Genomic DNA, 20,302 nt, shown 5'->3' with positions numbered 1-20,302 from the left:
TGAAAACAATCATTTCTTGCAGGCCTAAACACTGTAAAAAAAAAACCCTGACCACAAGTCCCCAGAGCCTGACATCAACAAGCAGACAAAAACCTAAAGGAATTCAATTTACAGTTAAATAAAGAGAAGAGAAAAGCAGCTGTTTATGTTTGACGTTTTGGCTTGATGAATGACTTTTAACTGATTACACTATGAAACACAATTTTTGTTCCTGGGTAGTGTTATTTCCTAATTGCTTATGCCTAAAAAGTATTTAAAAAATGGCTATTATTCCCCTCAAACTTTGCTTTGGTGACCTTGACAATGACATTTTGTAATTTACCTCTTTCCATTGGGAAAACAGGCACATTTGCACATTTTTATTCACATAAGGTCAGAAAAACAACAACAAAAAACAAGTAAAAATGTGTTACACAGCGTTATCAGAATCATTGTTGATTCACTTTTAGTTGATTATTTGTTCAGAATCAAGCATCAGAAAAATACACCAAAGAGATTATGTTCTTTTTCAGATGGTGAAAACGTATTTTTAATAGTGTATTGTGGTTTAAAATGTTTTTGCTACCTGGCTCCGTTTACTGCTGTTTGTTTCTGTCTGATACACTGGTGTGTCACTAGACCAAAGGATCAATAGACTGAGCTGATGTCCATCAACTCATTCTACCTTGTGCCAAAAATTTTGAACTCTCCCTTTAAATGATTCATTTCCTGATGTCAGAAGTGCCTAATCTTCTTTTCTATTTCAAACACTGGATAAGGAAGGATTAAATACTATAATTATGCCACATTAAAGAAGCCATACACATCACCAAAGTGTGACATGGACGACATCTATTTCAAAAAGTCAGGCTTTAAATGATAAAAAGAAAACTTTAGAAGTACAACTAAGTCTTTGTAAAAGGGGCACAAGTGAACTGATATTCTTGCGCCAGAAAGAGCCTGATTGCATATTGCGGGACATGGCATTTGGATATCTTTAATTGAGTTGGAGATATCTTTAATTGAGTTTAAGATGTCCTCGACTCAATGCAAGTTATCTTCAACCCAATTAATAACACTGTCAATTTAATTACTGGTATCTTACAATAATAGGGTTTAAAAAGATATCTGAGAATGTTTTATTTTTTACACATCTGAGGACAGATGCAATCTTTCAGAGGAAGCATGATACAGTATATTTAATTAATTCAAGTTCAGTTCTATGGATCATTTTTGTTCTTTTTCATTTTTTGCTTCATCTAAAGGCTGATTTGGGTGATGATTGACACTCTGTATGTTCTGAACAGAGCAGTTCAAGCGTGTTACAGACAGAGGCGAGACACTAACCGGGGGAGATATAGTATCTGATCCTTGCATTTTCACAGTTCCACTTGCTGTTTTCATATCAAAAAATTCAAACAGAGTGTAAAGCAGAATCTGTCTCAGGTATCAGCACAACTTTTGGAAGTCATATGTTGTTGAGATCAAATATCTGCTTGACTGCAAGGCTTGCTAATGGTACTCTAATCTCAGATAACTCATTATCTTATCGCGAGCCTCAGTGGAAACTGAGGAAAGTTGCTAAAAAAGTGACTGGATCCACAACTTTTCCAGCAACATTTCTGAATCTTTATTGAAACGCTGATATTTGTGACTCTGTTATTACAGGATTCAACATTCACCGACTGGGGACACATTAAGAAACAAAGGACTGACATTTATCTTTAAAAATTCTTATCACAGCAATAGTTTTTTGTACATTAATTTACCGACTGCTGTCATCCACGGCGACTTATACTGTAGACAAGTTTTCATAAAACCTGCTATCGGTTTTATCTGTTCCCACAGCTCTATCCACACCTCAATTATGGCTGCGTTACCTACTGTACAGGGAGGCAGATTAAACAAACTAGTGAAGGCACGTCTCGGGGGGACATGTGGGTGTCAGTGGAATCACAAGCAGGGTAATCACTTCAGAGAGCCAGAGGGAAAGAGAAAGGGAGAGAGAGTGAGCGAGAGACAGAGACGGAGCATGCCGAGCCTGTTAGTGGCTTCAGATCACAGGCCATCTTCAGTGAGTGGATAAGAATGCCAAACATGTCCCACAGGGCTCCCACTTTAAATAGCGAGAAGGAAACCTCTCGGAAATCCTTTTCCTTTTGGCAGTCTGTGATCGTGAGGGCCCTCAGGAGCTATTTGTGAGCGACTGTGCATACAGTGTACACAGTATTACCACAACACACACACACACACACACACACATGCACATACACGATGAAAAAAAAATCTCTGCACCAGACATGCCACACATGTAGACGAATACAAACACAGACACATGTATCATATACTGTATGCATACACCATGCATCACGGCATGCTGTGTGCACACATCCGCAGCCCACACATGATTTCACATGATCGTCTGAACAAAAAGCTGCAGATCTGTGGCTGTTTGCGGTAGACCTTTAAACTACTGTATGTTTTTTCTGTTTCTAAATATTACCTTAATATCAAATATAGGCCTGATTAATAATACGAGTCTTAAAGCACTGAGGCTACATTGTTAAACTGACACATCATTGTACAGTATGTTGTGTTTCATGTCAGCCGTCTCTATTGTTTGAAAGGTAATATAAAAAAAAAAAAACTTGTTTGATCCCAGCTCCCATTGTTCTCTCGCATCACAATAAGCCTTTTTTTGGAGGAGATGAAGAGCTCCAATGGGGACACAGAAGATTTACAGTAAATTACAGTAATTCATTAATGTAATATGTGAGTGACAAGTGACACAACTTTGGCCACATTTTAGGATTCATGCTAAAAAACAAAGTAATGGATTATGAAATGGCAGACCTGCCAACCCTGGATGAATTTTTAGAGTACCACTTCAGTGACCTAGATGCGTCAGATGTGAGTCACTGCTGTTTGCACAATGAATTATTGTACATAATTACATATATTACATATTGTGGACTTAATTTGCAATGGGGGGTGTTTCCATTCCTTGAAATTTTCCTAGAGTAGTTATAGACTACACAGTGCCAACACACACACACACACACACACACACACACACACACACACACACAGCTCAGCTCTCTCCCTTCAGTATCTCATGGTGACTTTTCCTTTCTTCCTCTCCTCACTTCAAAGTGTCCTCAGTGAAAAGCTGGCCAGGTTGCTTCTTGTGTGTACGTGTAACCAGGCGTGGCGGGTAGAAGGCTAAGCCTTCCCTAAATATACTGCTGGCTGTTGTACAGCCTACACTCCATACTGGTAAAGTTAATATAATGAAACACCTGTGTCAGCAGTTAAGCAGTTGAAAACACACCTGTTTTGTCAGTCAAATGTAAATCAAACCTGTGAGTGCTGAAGCTCATTACGTTCGGAAAAATTTGGACTTTCCAGTCAAAATAATCTCACGAGCAAGCAGACATATCTGAGAGAATGACAGGTGAAACAGAAATACATGGGCTTTACTGATTTAGGAGGCCTCCTGCAGCAACTCCTAGTTCCACACAGTGTGGCATGACTGATATTAAAAGCTACTGTACAAGGTAAACCGTCATTTGTCTTTTTTTTATTGGTAGAGAGCTTATCGGTAAGAGAAGAAACAATCACGCCAGATTAATGTCTCCACTGGCTCGGCTTTATTTATCTACTACTTATGTGTTAAAAAAAAAAAAAAAAAAGACAACTGGCCTCTTTTACTGACCTTAAACTAACAACTCATACCAGTGTACTTTGATGTCAAAATGCGTGCCTGCTACGCAAAATGCGTGCAGGTTGGCAGGTCTGAAATGGTAATATAAACCATATTATCAAGAAGAAAAGAGAGGAAAATACCCATCACATTTCCCAGAGCCCAGGGTGACATCATCATATTACTGGTTTTGTCTGAGCAGCAGCCAGAAGAAAAGACAAGAGACCCAAACTATTCAGTTTACTTTCTGTTGATCAACCAATTCATCTGTCCACTTTTTGAATTTATTGATGAATTGTTTAGTCTATAAAATATAAGAAATATAAGTAAGAAATGGCCATTATAATTTCAATGGGCCCAAGGCGATGTCTTTATATTACTTTTTTGTCCAATCAGCAGTCCAAACCCTAAAGATATTCAACTTACAACCATATAAAACACAGAAAAGTCACACATTCTTATATTGGAGAAAGTGGAACCATTGAATGTTATGGTATGGATATCAAAATGATTCCGCAAAGTATAAAAATGTAAAGCTAGCCCTTCTTCAGAGAGCCTGTAACTTTTTTTCTAACACTCTTACTGTATGATAACAGAGAGAAATGCAGAGTGTTTTACAATGCTTCACATCAATAATTTCACACGTCTGCGTCGGAAGTAAGCATTTTCAATTTTGAGACACTACTTCAATTGACTTCTTGAATAATACAGGACAGCAATTGAAGCAACATCGTATTTACCCCTGTGGAGATGATCCCAAATACTTTCGAACTATTTCAGCTGGGCATAAAGGAATCATGAAAGGCCTCACCGCTCCCCAGCGTCCCTTTGCGCAGGGAATGGAACCAGAGTCTTAATATCAAAACTTCAAATAGTTCCTGTATAACCAATGCAATGGTGACGGGGAGGGAGGGGGAGTTCATTTACACTTTACTCACTTTCTTTCCTTTCATTCTTCAACCCTCAGAAGTGTCTCTTCTCTGTTACATCGAAAGTCAAAAGAAGGACTGAAGAGAAAATCTTTTCTTCTTTTCTTTTTTTTTTTTTAAAAGAAGCACATTCCCTGTGAGCTATAGAGGCTTAGAATGGTTAGACAATTTAATTGGATAAAAGGAAAAGATTAAAGAGGCCCTGACTCTGTTCCATAAATAATTGATTTCTAATGTATTTGTAGTGGCAGTGAGACGCTGTTGTTTGGGAATGGGGGATGTTGAGTGGCAGAACGCTTCAGATTTCCCTCAGTCTTTGCCTTCTTTGTTTTTTCACGCCGTGATATTGAAGCAGCATGAAAGGCAGAGAGGGAGCACACTTGCAGCTCAATTTGATCTTACATCGTCAGAAATCAAAGATCGTGCATGTAAAGAAGGATCGCAAGGAACTTTTTTGTGGGAGACCAAACTTTTCACACTATGTTACTAAAGAATACAATTCTGCTGGTGCAACCCTTGCAAACCCCAAAGGCAAAGCCAGCAACTGTAGCTCGTATCCAAAACTAATAAAAGAACCACAAAATCCATTTTGGGACTTCAACTAAAGTTTTGGGCTTGGATTAAAATACACGATAGATATGGTAGTAAAAACACAAAACACATTTAACTACTGCATATGTTGTGTTTCAATATTAACAACACAACGTGAGTAAAAGGAATGAATTAAAACAAAACTAGAAATGTGGCTGTGACAAATTGTCTTGCTCTACTTCACATTTATAAGTGGGCTCAATTTTTCCACCTCCTTATTAAAACCCAACACAGCATTAATTTACTGTGACAAGTTTTGAAAGGTTGGCCAAATAAAGGTACAAAGTTGTGATAATTTCTTCACACTTAATTAAAGGCATAAACAATAGGTCACTGAGTGGTTAACAGCAAAAAATAAGTCTGTCGAACACATTAGGAGTGTGACTGCTAGCTACTGAAATGCCAGAGGCCACGATTTGTGCGCTGTTTCATCTCTTTCCCCTCTAGGTTAATCTACTTTGTTGCTTCACATTGCCCTCTGTGCGCCTGACAATGCTGTGGCCTTCAGTTGCCTTGGGATGACAAGAGAAATAGCTGTCATCACTGCATTTCAATCTCTGAATGCCTCTTTCCTAACCCCTGCCTTTAATCTCATTCCCAATGTCAGCAAATAGCAATCTGCAGAACTGCTGCGGCGATGGAGAAGGATGGAGGATAGGCGAGCCTGTGCCACTGAGCATTACTGCTCGGCCTGTCAGGGCCTGCAGCAGCAGAGCGAGGGGGACTGAGTGTGGGTTACATGTTTTAGAAGCAGGTTGGCAGGAGCGACATGGAGGGGTGCCAGGGAGCGAGCGGGACTGGCGGAAACGGGGTGAAAGGGACGGTAAAGGCAGGGAACAGGTGAGTGTGTGTGTGCAGCAGAATATGCGGGGAACTCGTGTTTAGAGACGTATTTGTGTTTATATGCTGTTTATCCGTGCGCACCTGTGTACTTGTAAGTATGTCTACGTTTGCGTGCATGAGCATGCGGATGTCTACTCATTCCCGAGGTCAAACGCTCACTCACAAATGAAATCTAGCAACATGAGTGCCCGGAAGCCTCAGCTGGGCTCGCACGGCAGCTGATCTTGCAAGCCTCAGTGGAGCTGTCTCAACGAGGCAGGATAGCAAGCGCCGAGCCTGTTGGGGGAGGAAGGGAATGGGAGGGGAGTGGGGAAGGGGGGGGGGGGGGTGTTGGTCACCTCACGTGAACCGCTGCCAAAAAGCGGGCTTCTGTCGCCGGGAAGAGAAGCCCCCACGCCGGCACACTGCATCAGCTGAGAAACTAGAAAGCAGCACTGCGCGGTCAGCGGCAGAGCCGGGACAAGATAATGAGAGAAAGGAACGGGATAGAGAACCCATAAACTATGCTGGAAAACTACTTCATGTTATGTGAAACTGCCCTCCCTGCTCAAAATGGTATCAAATATATTTAAGTATTGAAAACACAGAGAGATGATGACACGGCAGAAAAGCTGCTGTGATCCCCATTCATAAAAGAACAGAATTAGAGACCTATCTATGAAGCTACGCAAACACAACAGGTAGAGGTTTTCGTAGAATTTGTTCAACCTGACATATTTGTAGATTAATAATCAAAGCATTTAACACTGTTTGTATGAGTAAAAAAACATCTTGGGAGTAAAATCTGCACCCTCATACTGACATACATACTGTATTTTTCTTATAAAAGGCAGCTATGATGGATCATCCGTGGGTATTGTGTTGAATAATCTAGTCTTTTCGCAGTCATACACTATAATCCACTGTAGGTGGTATAGTGATGCATGGGCTTAAGACGAGTTGCCATGTCACCAGACTGCCTCATATGATGCCCCCCTGCCCCTGGGTGGTCGGTGACCTCCTTCCAGCAGCATTATGCTCTTCTGTCTCATAATGTTTGCTGCCACATACATATACACACGCAGTACAGCACAGCAAAACAAAGAGGCAACACTGTGATTGGAGGAAATCCTCTCCAAACTAAAGGGACTATGAGGAGATTACTGTGGGAAAAAGTGGAAACACAAGTCTCACTGTACTGTAGGTGAAGGACAAAACTGAATCCCACTTATTCTACTGCTTTTTTAATATTTGCATCAAAAGTGGAATTAAATACACGATTTATTATATATTTTTTTTTTTTCATTTTGTAAAATGCTTTATTAATATTATTAGTAGTAGTATTTACTATTAAACTACTTAAATTGTTAAATAAATATTTATTTTATACTTAATTAATTCATCAGTGTTAAAGCTGTCCTCCTTAAGGTTTTTGTCCTGGTTGATTTGCTGACACACGTGGTTGCCGTGGCATCAGCAGCTTCTCCTTCTTGTTCCATCACTCCCTTCCCAAATGAAAAATGATTTGCTGACAAAAAAAAAAGTGTTTTTTTTAATGTGTTTCATGTGTTTTATGTGTTTTTGTTTGTTTTGCCAGTTGAAAGCTTTGACTGTGGAGTAGCAGCAGCGGTAGGAGATGTTGGGTTAGAATTTGCAGTAATTTATATCAGTGGTATAAAATTAAAAAACAGTAAATCTGGATTAATTGCGTGTTTCCTGTGAATCCCCAGTGTGTGTGAAGGCAGTCTGAAATCCAGGGCTGCTTTTTATGTACGAAAGCATCTATAAATTTAAAGATATTATATTGCACCTGCATGTTTACAAAAGCTTTTTTACTTGAGTTGTGTTGAGTTTTTTTTTTCTCTGTATACATGCCACAATTAAATGTAAACCCTCATAGACTAAATGGAAGCAGTTATGTGTATCAGTAGAGATGGTTGGCCAAAGGCGTTTGGAGACGGTGGAGGTGGAGCATGGTGGGGAAGAGGGATTGGGGAAGGTGCGTCTTTCAAGGCAGCAGAAAGGTTTTACCCTGACACACACACACACACACACACACCCCACTTGTTATGACATGTAGAGGCACATCTAAAAGCAAACTCCTAAGAGGTTGCTGAGGGCGACCTCAGTAATATGCAAATGAATTCCACCAGAGTATCTTAGACAATGCACAAAGCTGTCTAAACTGGAAGCCTATTAATACATTAAGTTGTGATGTTTCAATGTGTTATAAAGAAACACAGACACACTCCACAAGAGCGCACTGTGTGAACCTAAACTTTTTCTGACCCAATTACCTTAGCTGATCTGTTCTGACTCCTCTGGCCTGTACTGTTACTGGAGCTACACTGCCATTTGTACAGTATCTCTTCCAAGATTCCTCATGAACATTTCATGTGAGGTGTCTTATAAATTATGAGGGCTCTTCCAGCTGACATTATGAGGAAAAGTGGCAAAGCCTGCCTTTTCTTTTCTAGCTCTTATCACGAAACAAAGGCTGGCTCAAACCAAGAGGAAAGGCTTTCCCGACAGCTCGGAGTCCTGTGCGGAGTACAGTATGCCCATATGAATCACTCGGCTAATTTCCAATGACTATCTCTCTACCGTCTGATAACAACATTACAAAAACATTTATGCCTCTGCTCAAAAGTCTCTCTGGAAAATCACTGTATAAATATTGATTGGATATTAAAATTTCACATCTTTGTTAATTCTATACGGTGAAAATCTGAAAGTCGGGGATGACATGAAGGCATTCTCAACTTGTCATTTTGGTATTAAAGAAAAAACAGGGAAAAGATTCTTCAAGGCAGAATGAACTACACTGCATAAGTATCATCATCACTAATTGTAAATAATGCAGAGCATCCCATCCTTTCAATTATTCAGCTTTATGTCCTGGTTTTGGTTGACAGAAATGTAGTGATGACAAAATATTGTAAGTTCTTCTGATGCACAAATGCCAAGGCATCTGTACTGCAAGCTGAGTAGCTGTGTCTTATTAGATTTCCACAAACACAGTACACCTACGCACAACCTAAGTGGATTAAATATGACGGATGATGACATTTGGAGAAAAGGCTCTTTCAGATTACTCAAATCTAATCTGGAACTCTAAATCAGGACTAATCAGTTGCTTTTCAAAGAAGCTTCAATCATAGGGAGAATTTCTGGCTTGCAAACTGGGTTTCTCACAAGAAAAGCCGTTCTTTTATAGTGCATCACTTTCAGGTTTTTACAGTTTGAGGAGCGTTTGCATTTGAGAGCGGGTGCTTTTTTATATGCCTATTTTGCCACAGAAAAGTCCTCAAAGACTTGGCCAGTGTAATTGGTGGACTGCGGTTGTTGTAAAAGAGCATAATAAGGTTGTGCAATTTAGAAGCTACGGACGGAGCTCCATTGAGTCTTATAGAAAGTTTCCTCTGACATCACAGAGCCAGAGTGTAACGTTAATTCAATTCAATTAACCCCCTCTGGACCAATGAAAACTCACTATAGCTGTTTCAGATTAGAAGCTCATCAAAGACATTAGTGACACCAATAAAACTTTGCTATAGGAAGACAATGATTCAGTCCAGTAGCGCGCTGGAGATCGCAGTCCTACTTTGATTAATCTTGTTAATTACTAGCCTTAGGGTTTCAACAACTGCTAGCCCTCTTCCCCCTGTATCGCGCCAAAAAAGAAGAGGCTCGTGTGCCATCAGATTCTTTGTAATTACAAAAGTCTCACGCTCTGGGACTGCTTCTCCCACAGCCCGGGATATACAGTGAGGAACATGTCGAACTAAAGTAAATTTTAACATTACTGTGGTGACTATATGTACATTATTCAGCAGGGGAGAAAAAGGGGCTCGGTGGATTTGCAGAGAAGCATGTGCCTGCGCTTGAACTCTCTCCTAATGAGTCCCTGCAGTCACCTCAGCCATAGACTCCTGCCCTCATCCTTTTTCTTTCTCTCAGTCACTCCCGTAACAGCCAGCCAGCCGCTGTCAGCTGAGGACGCATGCGCTTTCTCTAACTTGTTCTGGCTACCTCAGCTCACATATGACCCACTTGACCCATTTCTAAACTCACATGACATGTCCCTGTTTTACCAGCCTTCAGCCAGTCAGCCTTATAGTTGGAAAGTAGAACACAACTGCATGCATGGTATAGCAGTACACAGAGTTCATGCCAGGTCTGCATCGCATACACATTCACCCAAAAATTAGGCCAACAAGGCTTTGAGGGCCACTCCTCTGTAAAATGACTACACTTTGCTTAAGCCAGTAGATCCATTTGACCTACGTCTAATGTGAACCAATTAAGGTCTTTACATCAGTGCGTACCAACGTGAAGCTGAATATCCCTTAATACCAGTTAAATACATGTCCCTGTAGCTATAATACACCTACACATGCTATCATGGTGTGCTGTGTGATTATGTGCTGATATAAAGCCTGTTCGAGAGTCCCATTGAATGTATTGAGTGAGGTATCTAATGGGCATGGGAACTAATTCCAGGGCAAAGGGGATTAAAGGCTAGAGAAGAGAGAGCAGCACAGGGATGGCACTTGCTGGCAGCAAAGGGTATAGAGGGCGGAAAGATAGAAATGAAATATAAATGCACAGAATCCTTGTCTTTTGAGTCCTATTTTGTGAAATAGTATTAAAATTGGTATTTTGTTTAATCCTGGCAGTTATATTTTTATTTTTTCCAAATGAGAATAAAATTAAATATCCAATGTTTCAGAGGAAAATGGGAGAAATATTGTTAAAAAAAAAAAAATGTTGGACAATCACACAAGATACAGAGTTTTTTTCAAAATCAGGATGTTTCATCTGTCCATAGCCTTTACATCTCATTTTCATTACCCTGAGCACGAGCCATGCCTTATCCTTTGATCACACTGATATAGTTTCAAGACTCTACCTTGAAGACTGCTTCCCAGACTGGTAGACATGCTCCTGTGTCTACACTATAAAAATCAATGGATAACAAGGACCAAGAATACTCTGTTAGCCTTGCAGGTATCATGCACACCTGCACTGTACTCGACAGCCTCAAGCCATTTTCCAAAAACATTGTTCTTGTGATACAAAACTAACTTTGTGGGTCACTGGGTGGGCTAATCTAGGAAACCATATGCCAGTTTTATTCTATTAACCCACTATCCCACATTGATTTTTATCCAGCGATTATCACCATAAACCCTGCCAGAAGTTTACTTTTATTTTGGACAGAAATCTCAACAGTAACTGAGACCCATGTTTGCTTTTTCTTTTAGCATCACGAAATGTCACACTGAAAAGTGACAAAAGGAGTGCTCCTAATGAGATCAGCCTGCCTGAGGTAATGTTGACAGAATTGCTTTTGCAATGAATCAGAAAAGATACTTGTGCGTGTGTCTGCAAACCTATTAGTGTTACATATGAATCAAACAGTGAGTCATGGGCTAATTTTAGCCACTTTCCTACTCTCACCTATGAATGTTATATTGTTAAGTGACTGTTGATGTGTCAGAGGCACTTACATCAGTGGATATAGGGCTATTTATAGCATAAATTGTTATATTTTGTTTTGATGGACTACACGCTGCTCCTCAATGAAGCCAAGCATCATCAAACAATCCAGGGAGCACATTTAACACCCCCCAGTGAAATATAGAGCAAACACATACAACTATGATATGTGATACACAACATGCACATGCAGGAGAAATCAATTAAGACAGACAGTAATAGTAGCAGCAGGGCATTACGAGCTGGTGAGAGCTTGTCAGATTATAAAGACTTCATGAACGTGAGTCAGCTGATGCTAGCAGTATATGTGACATCAGTGCATCATGCATGTATTCACCTTCAAAAAAACAAGTCTATACTGTAATGGGTCCAGTATATAATGTATATATTTTGTTTTTGTCCTGTATGTGGGATTAATCATCTTTCAGTCATTTGAGTTTGCTTTACTGATTTTTTGACTTAAGTAGGAAGGGAAGATATTGATATCTCCACAATATGCTCTGCTGATACAAAAAAAATGACGCTATCTCTATTAATTTAGTGCGATATCTAGCATGAGTTTGCTGCTGAAGATCTGTGAGTAGTTAGCTAAACAAGTGGTGGTGAATAGTAGTGCTATAATGTTGTAAAGATACAGCATATACTTATAGGCTTACAGGGGAATTAAAACCTTTATTTCACTGTAATTAACATTTTTACTCACTAACTAGAGAAAATTCTTGATGACTGTATGTGTTTTACTACTAGTAAGAAACTGTTCTTAGTAGCAATAAGAGCATAGCCAAAAGAAATGTAGTGTTCTTTTTTTATTCCAAAAGTGTACTTGAGTATGAAGGAAAAGTCAAATTTAAGAAGGGTAATGTAATTAGATACTACCCACATTTTGTAGCCTTCATATACCAAGCCCCTCGTACCTAGCAGCAAACAGAATCCATGCTAGCATGCTAATACTAGCTAACGCTAATGCGCCGTGTGTAAAATTAGCTGCCTTGCTCATTACCTTCATACATTATCTTGAAATTATAACATCAGCAAATAGGATAAGGGTAACTTATGTACCATTACGTGCTTCAGCTTTTCTGTTGATATTATTCAAATAAACATACAGTAAGATGTCCTTGTCGTAGTTAAAGGTTTAACTATTTCATGCAACAGTTATTGTAGGAAAACCACTGGTGTTGCTAATAACATGAATGGCTCAGTTCTATTCAAGTGTCCAAGTAAACATGTCAATAACACAGTCTCATGACCCTGAACCCGAAGCAGCTGAATGGAATTCAGCCATCATTCATTTTTGTATGTATTATATACATCAGTGCTTTTGGTAGAATGTAAAAAGGTTAATTGCTAATCAAGTGAGAGCAAGATGAGCTATCTTACCAAAATATTCCTCAGATGGAGGGTTGTCCATGTCAAACAACATCTTTTTGGTCAGGCGCTCCAGCTCGTCTTCAGGGTGGGCCATGGGAGCACTGCCCTGAAAATAAGAAAAAGACCAAGGTTGTGATTCACAAAGCCGACCGAAGCAATCAAAAGCAGTACAGCATTTCTTTGCATTCATTTCCACCTCACTTATGAACATCACGTGTGATTAAATTAAAACAGCAAACTAAAGAACATATTGCTTACCAACATATGTCCAGCTTCGACTTAAAGATTCACAAAAACCTGACTTAAATAAATCAGGAGGAAGCACTGTCTTAAGGTCAAACAAAACACACTGACTGTAATTAACATGCAGTGCGTGGTGTTCAGTCTGCCTTTCCCCTCTGAGATATCTGACCCTGGCTCAGGCCCCAGTGGTGTGCAACCCAGAAGGCTGTGCATATCCTTCTGTGCAATACAAATATGTGGAAAAAACTGTGACCCTGACTAATCCTTGTATTTGGAAAATAATGATAACAGAAGGAAAAGAGGAGGCAAACATTAGAAGAGAGGTTCTTCTAGCTGTGTCGAGGCCTAATCTGTGAGAGATTTTAGAAGGATGACATAACTCTCTGAAGATGCCACTTCCTTCCTTTCCTTGTGAGCCTGCCCTCCCTCTTATCATGCAGTCTCTGACATCTGCCTGCTGTGTGTCTGTATGGAGCTGACGTGTTATGCCTGACATTTTCTGCCAATCATCCACAGAACCGGAGAATATAGCTCCCTCCACCCCCCCCGCCCGGCTCAGGGAGCATTCCCATCACAGGTGTGTGTGTCCTTTGCAGACACCCTGGAGGCCTGAACTTGACTCTTTTCGTACTGCATGGCCAAGCTTTTTCAGAATCGGTGACACTAGGCTGACCTTCCCTAGATCTGGGGGCTGGCGGGATCTTTACAGTAGATTTGATTTTCAATATTGTAACACGAGCAGAGATCTGAGCTGACCTTTGAGGTGTCTCCAAATTGTGACATTTGGGAGCTGGTTTTGTACTAATTTACCCGTGGTTTACTGTGTCACATAAAGGAATCAGATTCGTCAATAGCGGATTGAGTGAAGAAATGTTTTGGTATTCAGAATGAAAGAGTAATTACAGATTGTGTCAAACAACTCTTCTGGTATTATTGATGGCTAAATTTGTATGCCCTTAATTTTTCATTAATTTGACTCATTGTATGTGTCAGTCAGGGTTTGAAGAATATATATGAAGTGTAATTTTAACAATACATCAAAGGTGGTATTGTAAAGGTACAGTTGAGGAGAACATACACTGGTCTAGTGAGTTTATTTCTCAGGACGGTGAGAAATGCTGAGCTCTGCTTACTGTCCACAATGTATCAACGGGCGTCTAGAACTTTATGATGCATGACTTTAGCTCGGCGCGACCCGGCTCAGGATGCAGCGGGCTGATAATGGAAGCCCAAACAGTAGGCCTCATTAACTCTGAGGGATCGACACATTCGACATACAAATCTTTCTGCCATGCCGGAGCAGTCTCTAGAGAGCGGCTGGGCCTGTGCTCTTGGATTCCTTGGCACCTTGCGCCTCCACAGCCACTCAACCATAACAGCATGATCACAGGATTAGAAAGAGATGAAAGGAACATTCCTCAGAGGTTGGATACTCCTCTATTGTCACCTCAAATTAAACGACTTTTTAAAATAATACACAATGGTCAATGGAAGTATACAGTACGTGGAGGCGGTTGAATTCTAATACAACAACCTGCACAAAAGAATAGATAATAAGTCTGTACAATATCCTCAAAGAAATGCTCTCGTTGTCAACACTCTGCTCATTATGCCGGTGTTGTTAGTTTGAGACAGTGAAGAGGACGATTTAACACTGTTAATCTTAGCTCCACATCAAAAGCACATTGGAGAGGGAACGAAATGCTGCTATTACCAGAAACAGACTTTTGAGTTTAAGCTTCATTTATACCTTATCCACTCTTTGACACCCCGCAGCAATGCACTGCCAGAGAGTTTAAAGCACCTTGTTAGGGAGTCTTTTGTGACAGCACGGAATAATTTTTCACTTGAATAAGAGAAAGAAATTGCTTCCCTGCATGCTTTATGATTGCTTTGCAGTTCCTGTTCAGCTTGTCAGAGGCAACAATAGAAACCATACAGCAGCTATACGTGCTGCAGACATGATTTTTCAGTTATGTCTGGCTCAATTCAGTAAATTGTTTGCCTACGCCCTCAGGACACTCAGCCGCAGTTTCATTGAAGTTAGTGCTTAAATTCAGTGGTGACTGGGTTAACAGCTGTACCTATTTTCCACTGTTTTCCCAGTATGTCGAGGCTTATAGTTTCAGGTCATCTGCCATCTGCTTTTTAATGGCAAAAAGCCTATCAGTTGTAATAACCCTGAAAGACATCCTGATGGACCATCAAATAGCCATCCGCATGCCAAGCCATTTTCTGAGCGTTGTTAAATGCCAGCCCGCTTAAAATCAAAAACAACAATAACATCTGTAAGTGACCATTGTTGCGTGCTACCTGATACAGCGTGACAGTGAAAGGTGAGCAGACGAAGCAGAGTCTGGGAGCCGATCACTGCCCGACTGCCACATCTATGAGTAAAGCTACGCTCGCCACCCACCGTGGAATTGGCATTGTGTCAGAACTGATTAAGTGAGGAGTGGAGGGGGGTGGGGTGGGCGTAGGGGGTTCGGCACGTGCTCTCACCTGATACCCTGACAGCACTGTGTCCTGCTAAGAACCTAACCTCAGGCTCTGTCTTTCCTGCTTCCACTGCAGTGATAGAGAGTGAACGGGAAAGACAGCTGTTCTCAGGGCATCAGATCTACACCTTTGTTAGTGGAGGTGGAACAAAGGAGCGCTAGTGAACAGGAAGCACGAACCATTTACATATCATCACCTACTACTGTGCACAACGAGGGGAACTCACTGATCTGTGGGATAAAATGATGCCATTGCAACACATGGGTCAACTCTGCTTGACACAATAATGATGTAAAATTACTTAAGTCATACATTAACTTGAGAAACGTGCAAATAGTTCATTAAATAAAACATTATTTAACTAAGAAGTGAGTATCTATATGCTTGGTGTTTGTCTATCTATTTAGTCAACTAAATATACTAAAAAGTAGAAATTTAAATGTCATTTATTTTTCAGGAGTCGTAGTGGCCCCTACATTTGGTTCTGACTGACAGTGTTGATTTGAATTTAATTAGTTTGCCTCACTGTGGGCGGGCGATAAAAATAGTTTATTATATCACTTCAATACCAACAGCCACACAGACAGTTAACCAGCTGGGGGCCGATGTTGTTAGCATTTCTTAATCCCGTCTGTGAATTCAACACTCCCTACGTTACTCAGTGTCGTAATTTAAATCATGCGGTAACATATGGACGCTGAGGCTACAGGACTATCCCTTGCTGTGAGTTTAGACTGTCAAAACATCTAGAACCATGAAACAGAGACAGCTAACACTTGCTAGAACCCCGCTTTTGCATAATGTGGGACGAACACAACGTAGGTGTTCAAATAACATGGATGGAAAGTAATATCTAGTTGGAACGAGCGCTAATGCAAAGTGGACTATTAGATAGTTAGGTAAACTAGTTAGCTGCACTTTCCATCTTCCTGTTTCCAAACGGAACACAGATTTAACAGCATCATGGGTCCTCCCAAATGTTGAATCTTATAAAAGGGAAAGATAGATTAAATCGCTAAAATTGTACATAACAACATTATGTGGGGAAAGCAGGTTACGTATCAACGTTCGTAGGATGTACTGGGATATGAAGGCGATTGCACACCGTGGAAGTTGGTAGTGGTTTATTGATGTTTGAGACAACTGCTCTCATATGTCATCACTGCCATTGGAAAAGCCCACCCAGTGGATTAAAGCTTAGACACTGTTTCAACAAAATACGCTTTATCCTCTTTTAAAATACAGACAAATATGCACAATAGCCACAGCATCATTATAATTTATATTTCCTGACACAAAAGTGAGAAGAGTTTCAGTTCGACTTTAAATCAACTTTTGAGGAATCATGAGCTGTATTCTCATATTTAGGCCAGTACTTTTTTTTTTTTCTCCACAGTTCAAAAGCAATGTGCAAAGACAATGAGATTGAGAGCAACCGCACAGCTCAAACAGTACAAACCACTGAGCTGAAAGTGATAACCAGAAGGGGAAAAGTACAAGCGCTGTAGAGCCCAATGAAAGACAACTGCTACAACAACACTAATCTGTGTCTCTAAACCTGGAGCCATCTATCAGCAGTGTATTGCTTCTTGTTTTACTTCCACTAAATGCAATATCGCACCTTAAACCAAAAGCAATTGTCTTCTCTTTTGCAAAAGCTTAACACTTCCCGCATGATCAGCACAAACCGGAGAAAGACATAATCACTCACAGACATATTTATCCACAGATTAAATGATGATGGACTTTACAATACAAATGCTCTTTAGTGTCAATGGAGCTGCAGCTTTACCACAGGCTTTTAAAAGAGCAGCTTTAGTCAGCTCACAATCTGACATCCTGGCTTTTTGTCTCCCTAACTCACAATGGTATTATCTGAAATGGACACAGAGCCTTTGAAAGGGAAATGGCTTATTAAAATAACAGTAATAATGACAACAACAACAACAGCAAATGGACCATTGCATTTGTTAGGGTTCATGAGGGATTGAAATTTTTTATTGGATTGGAATATCTAAAAAAAAAACATTTGTTGTTGCAACACTAAATGAGTGATTACAGCAGCTTAGGCGACTCTGTTTCCCCAAAACAATGAAAGGATTGCTGGATCAGTCACACTATCCTTTCAGTGAGTTAGTGTGTGCTTGCGTGTGTGTGTGTGTGTGTGTTGGTGGGTGTTTTGAGGAGGGGGGGGGGGGGGGGGGGGGGGGGGGGACTATGTCGTGTGTCTAGAATCAAACATATGGGTTAAACACTTTAAGATGCTTTTTTAAAATGTGTGTATTAAGAGCCATCAATTTATAGTGGATGGCTTTATTTGATTCCATACTGCAGAGATTCATTTTCTCAAGTGGCTTTGAAAGCCAAAGATTGTTTGTGTCACAGTGACACGGCGGTGCTCTTCAATAGAAACCTTTGAGAGCACATTATTACTGGGATTCATTCATACGACAGACCAGACAGACTTTAGAGTTTCGTCCATGATAATTCAAAGAAAGCTGTTTTGATTATACAGGTGATGTCAAGATGCCACTCTCAGCAGCACAAGTATGCAGCAGGTATTCCACTCTAAACAAAAGTGATTTGTCTGGACAAAAATAATATTTGTGGGAAAGTTGCTTTGTCATTTTTTCCTGCCAGCTGCATGTTTAATTGAGGAATTTGTTTAATACCTAAAAGGAATCACATGTTGGTGGCTTTATGTAATCCATTTGATGAATTTGCTGCTTGCGATGTTAAACAGGTTATGAGTAATCTGTAATGCATTGCACTTTGAGAAGAACCATCACAGCGCTGCAAATTAAGCTCAAGGCCACCTTCTGAGGAGGTGCAGATAAAGTATACATTCTCTCCAAACAAAATAGGTCATGCTGTTTCAGCTCCAATTAAATGCTGAGAAAAAAATAACAGTCAACTGTAGAGCAGCTGTGTACAGAGCAGCCGACAATAATTAAAAATTAACCAATTCCGTAATTGACATTTTCCACAGCCATTCAAATCTTTGGTGTAAACTGAATTCATATAAAGGGATGGATTTCAGAGTGTTCGCAGACATGTAATGTATGTAGAGGGGCCTTTCAATGTTTGTAAGATTGTGTGTGTGTAAAAACTAGGTCATCTGTTCGGAACTGACACATCCCCCTGCAAACAGATATTTGAAAATCTGAGTGTAGAGAGGGGTGCCACAAGCAATCAGAAAACAACAACAACAACAACAAATGACTGCACAAATTGTTGGGATGGAGATAAAACTTATTTGGCATCTCTTTGTATACCATTACAGTCCTATGACTGCAGCAAACACCATATTACACAGGATGCAGGTTTCCCTGGTTTGGGCGAAAGCTCAAAGAGTTTCCCTGCTGTTTCCTCATGTGGTAGCACTGATCTATATTTAAACACGTGTGGTGGACATAATGGAGATACATACAGGTTATGTCTTCAAATCAATGTATTGGCAACCTGCACTTCCCTTTTGTAATACACAAGATTGTTAATCTCCTGTGTAATTTTGCCTGCAAAGCAAACCATGATATATCATTCTCCTTCCCATCTAAACAACTACATGGTTTATGTGAATGATACCCTGAAGGATACCTCTTGACCAAACTACCACTAAAATGCTGGACCTAACTACTCACAAAGCCTCATCCAGTGAGGGATGCTTCCTTGATGAGAAAAAATGTTTAGAAAGTGCACACGTTTCATGGACTCGGAGCCAAGGGCGGATAAGAGTTCTTTTGTGGACAGTGTAGGATGTTAAGAGGGCTGAGAGGAATCCAGTTTCACTCACTCCAAAAACTGAGAAAACTTGAATTTGTGCAGAGAGGTGTTGAAACTGACAGGAGACAATGTCGACAAAGAGCCAGCAGGGGCCACTGTTTCTGCAGATGGCTGCCTGGTTTCTGACTGAACCAAGACAATCCTACACCTCCATGTTAATTGTACTTAGTGGGCAAAATGCTTGGATCAATACATTAGCACAAACAAATGATGTCACTCAGTGTTTTTTTTTCATTAACCAAAGTAAGCTTCTTTAATTAATTCCTCACATAACTCTTGTGCTTTTTACACTACCAAACAAAGAGGTATTTTAAAATCAATTGATTCAAATATGTTAACTATATTACTATAATACAGGTACTATCTAAATGAATTTGTTGTCGTGAATGTGGAGCATTCACTAGACGAACCATCGAACTGTCACCCAGTATGCCACAGTACCATGAACTAACCAGACTAAAGCAGCAGAATAATCTCAGTACTGCAGCATACATCTGCATGTCTTCATTTCAGGCCAGTAAGGAGAGGTTGAAAACAAGAAAATAAACAAACTGCTCAGACATTTTAGATTACTGGGACTCACTGAACTGCAATGACAGGTATCGATTCAGGCAGTTATTTACCAGCCATGCTGTTCATCTCAGAGGGACCAGAGGAGAGGAGGGTGGCAGGGCCTATTATTTATGAGCAGTTATGTGACAAACACTTCTGATCTACTGAGGGTTACCACTGACCGAATGAACTGGCCAATCAACCTTTTATTTCTCAGTGAGACGAACAAGTTAATGTACAAAAATGAACATATACTTAATCAAAGTGCTGACCTAGTCTTCATTTCATTTTAAATCACTTCACTTTGTAAGGTACTATAGTTAATTTG

The 20,302-nt window shown here is 40.2% G+C and overlaps 1 protein-coding gene across 1 annotated transcript in view; it reads right to left on the bottom strand.

Annotated features, from left to right (window-relative positions):
- LOC121901160 (LIM domain containing preferred translocation partner in lipoma) overlaps positions 1-20,302 on the bottom strand; it is a 136,625-nt gene that overhangs the window by 20,907 nt on the left and 95,416 nt on the right. The window contains exon 7 of the mRNA XM_042417867.1: positions 12,907-13,003. Coding sequence (XP_042273801.1) covers positions 12,907-13,003 — 97 coding nt within the window. The remainder of the gene's footprint in view (positions 1-12,906; positions 13,004-20,302) is intronic.

Source organism: Thunnus maccoyii, chromosome 7 (assembly GCF_910596095.1).
Source record: "Thunnus maccoyii chromosome 7, fThuMac1.1, whole genome shotgun sequence".
In the NCBI taxonomy this organism is placed as follows: Eukaryota; Metazoa; Chordata; class Actinopteri; order Scombriformes; family Scombridae; genus Thunnus; species Thunnus maccoyii.
The sequence above is the reverse complement of the archived record's forward strand: the minus strand, read 5'-3'. Positions and strand labels throughout refer to the sequence as shown.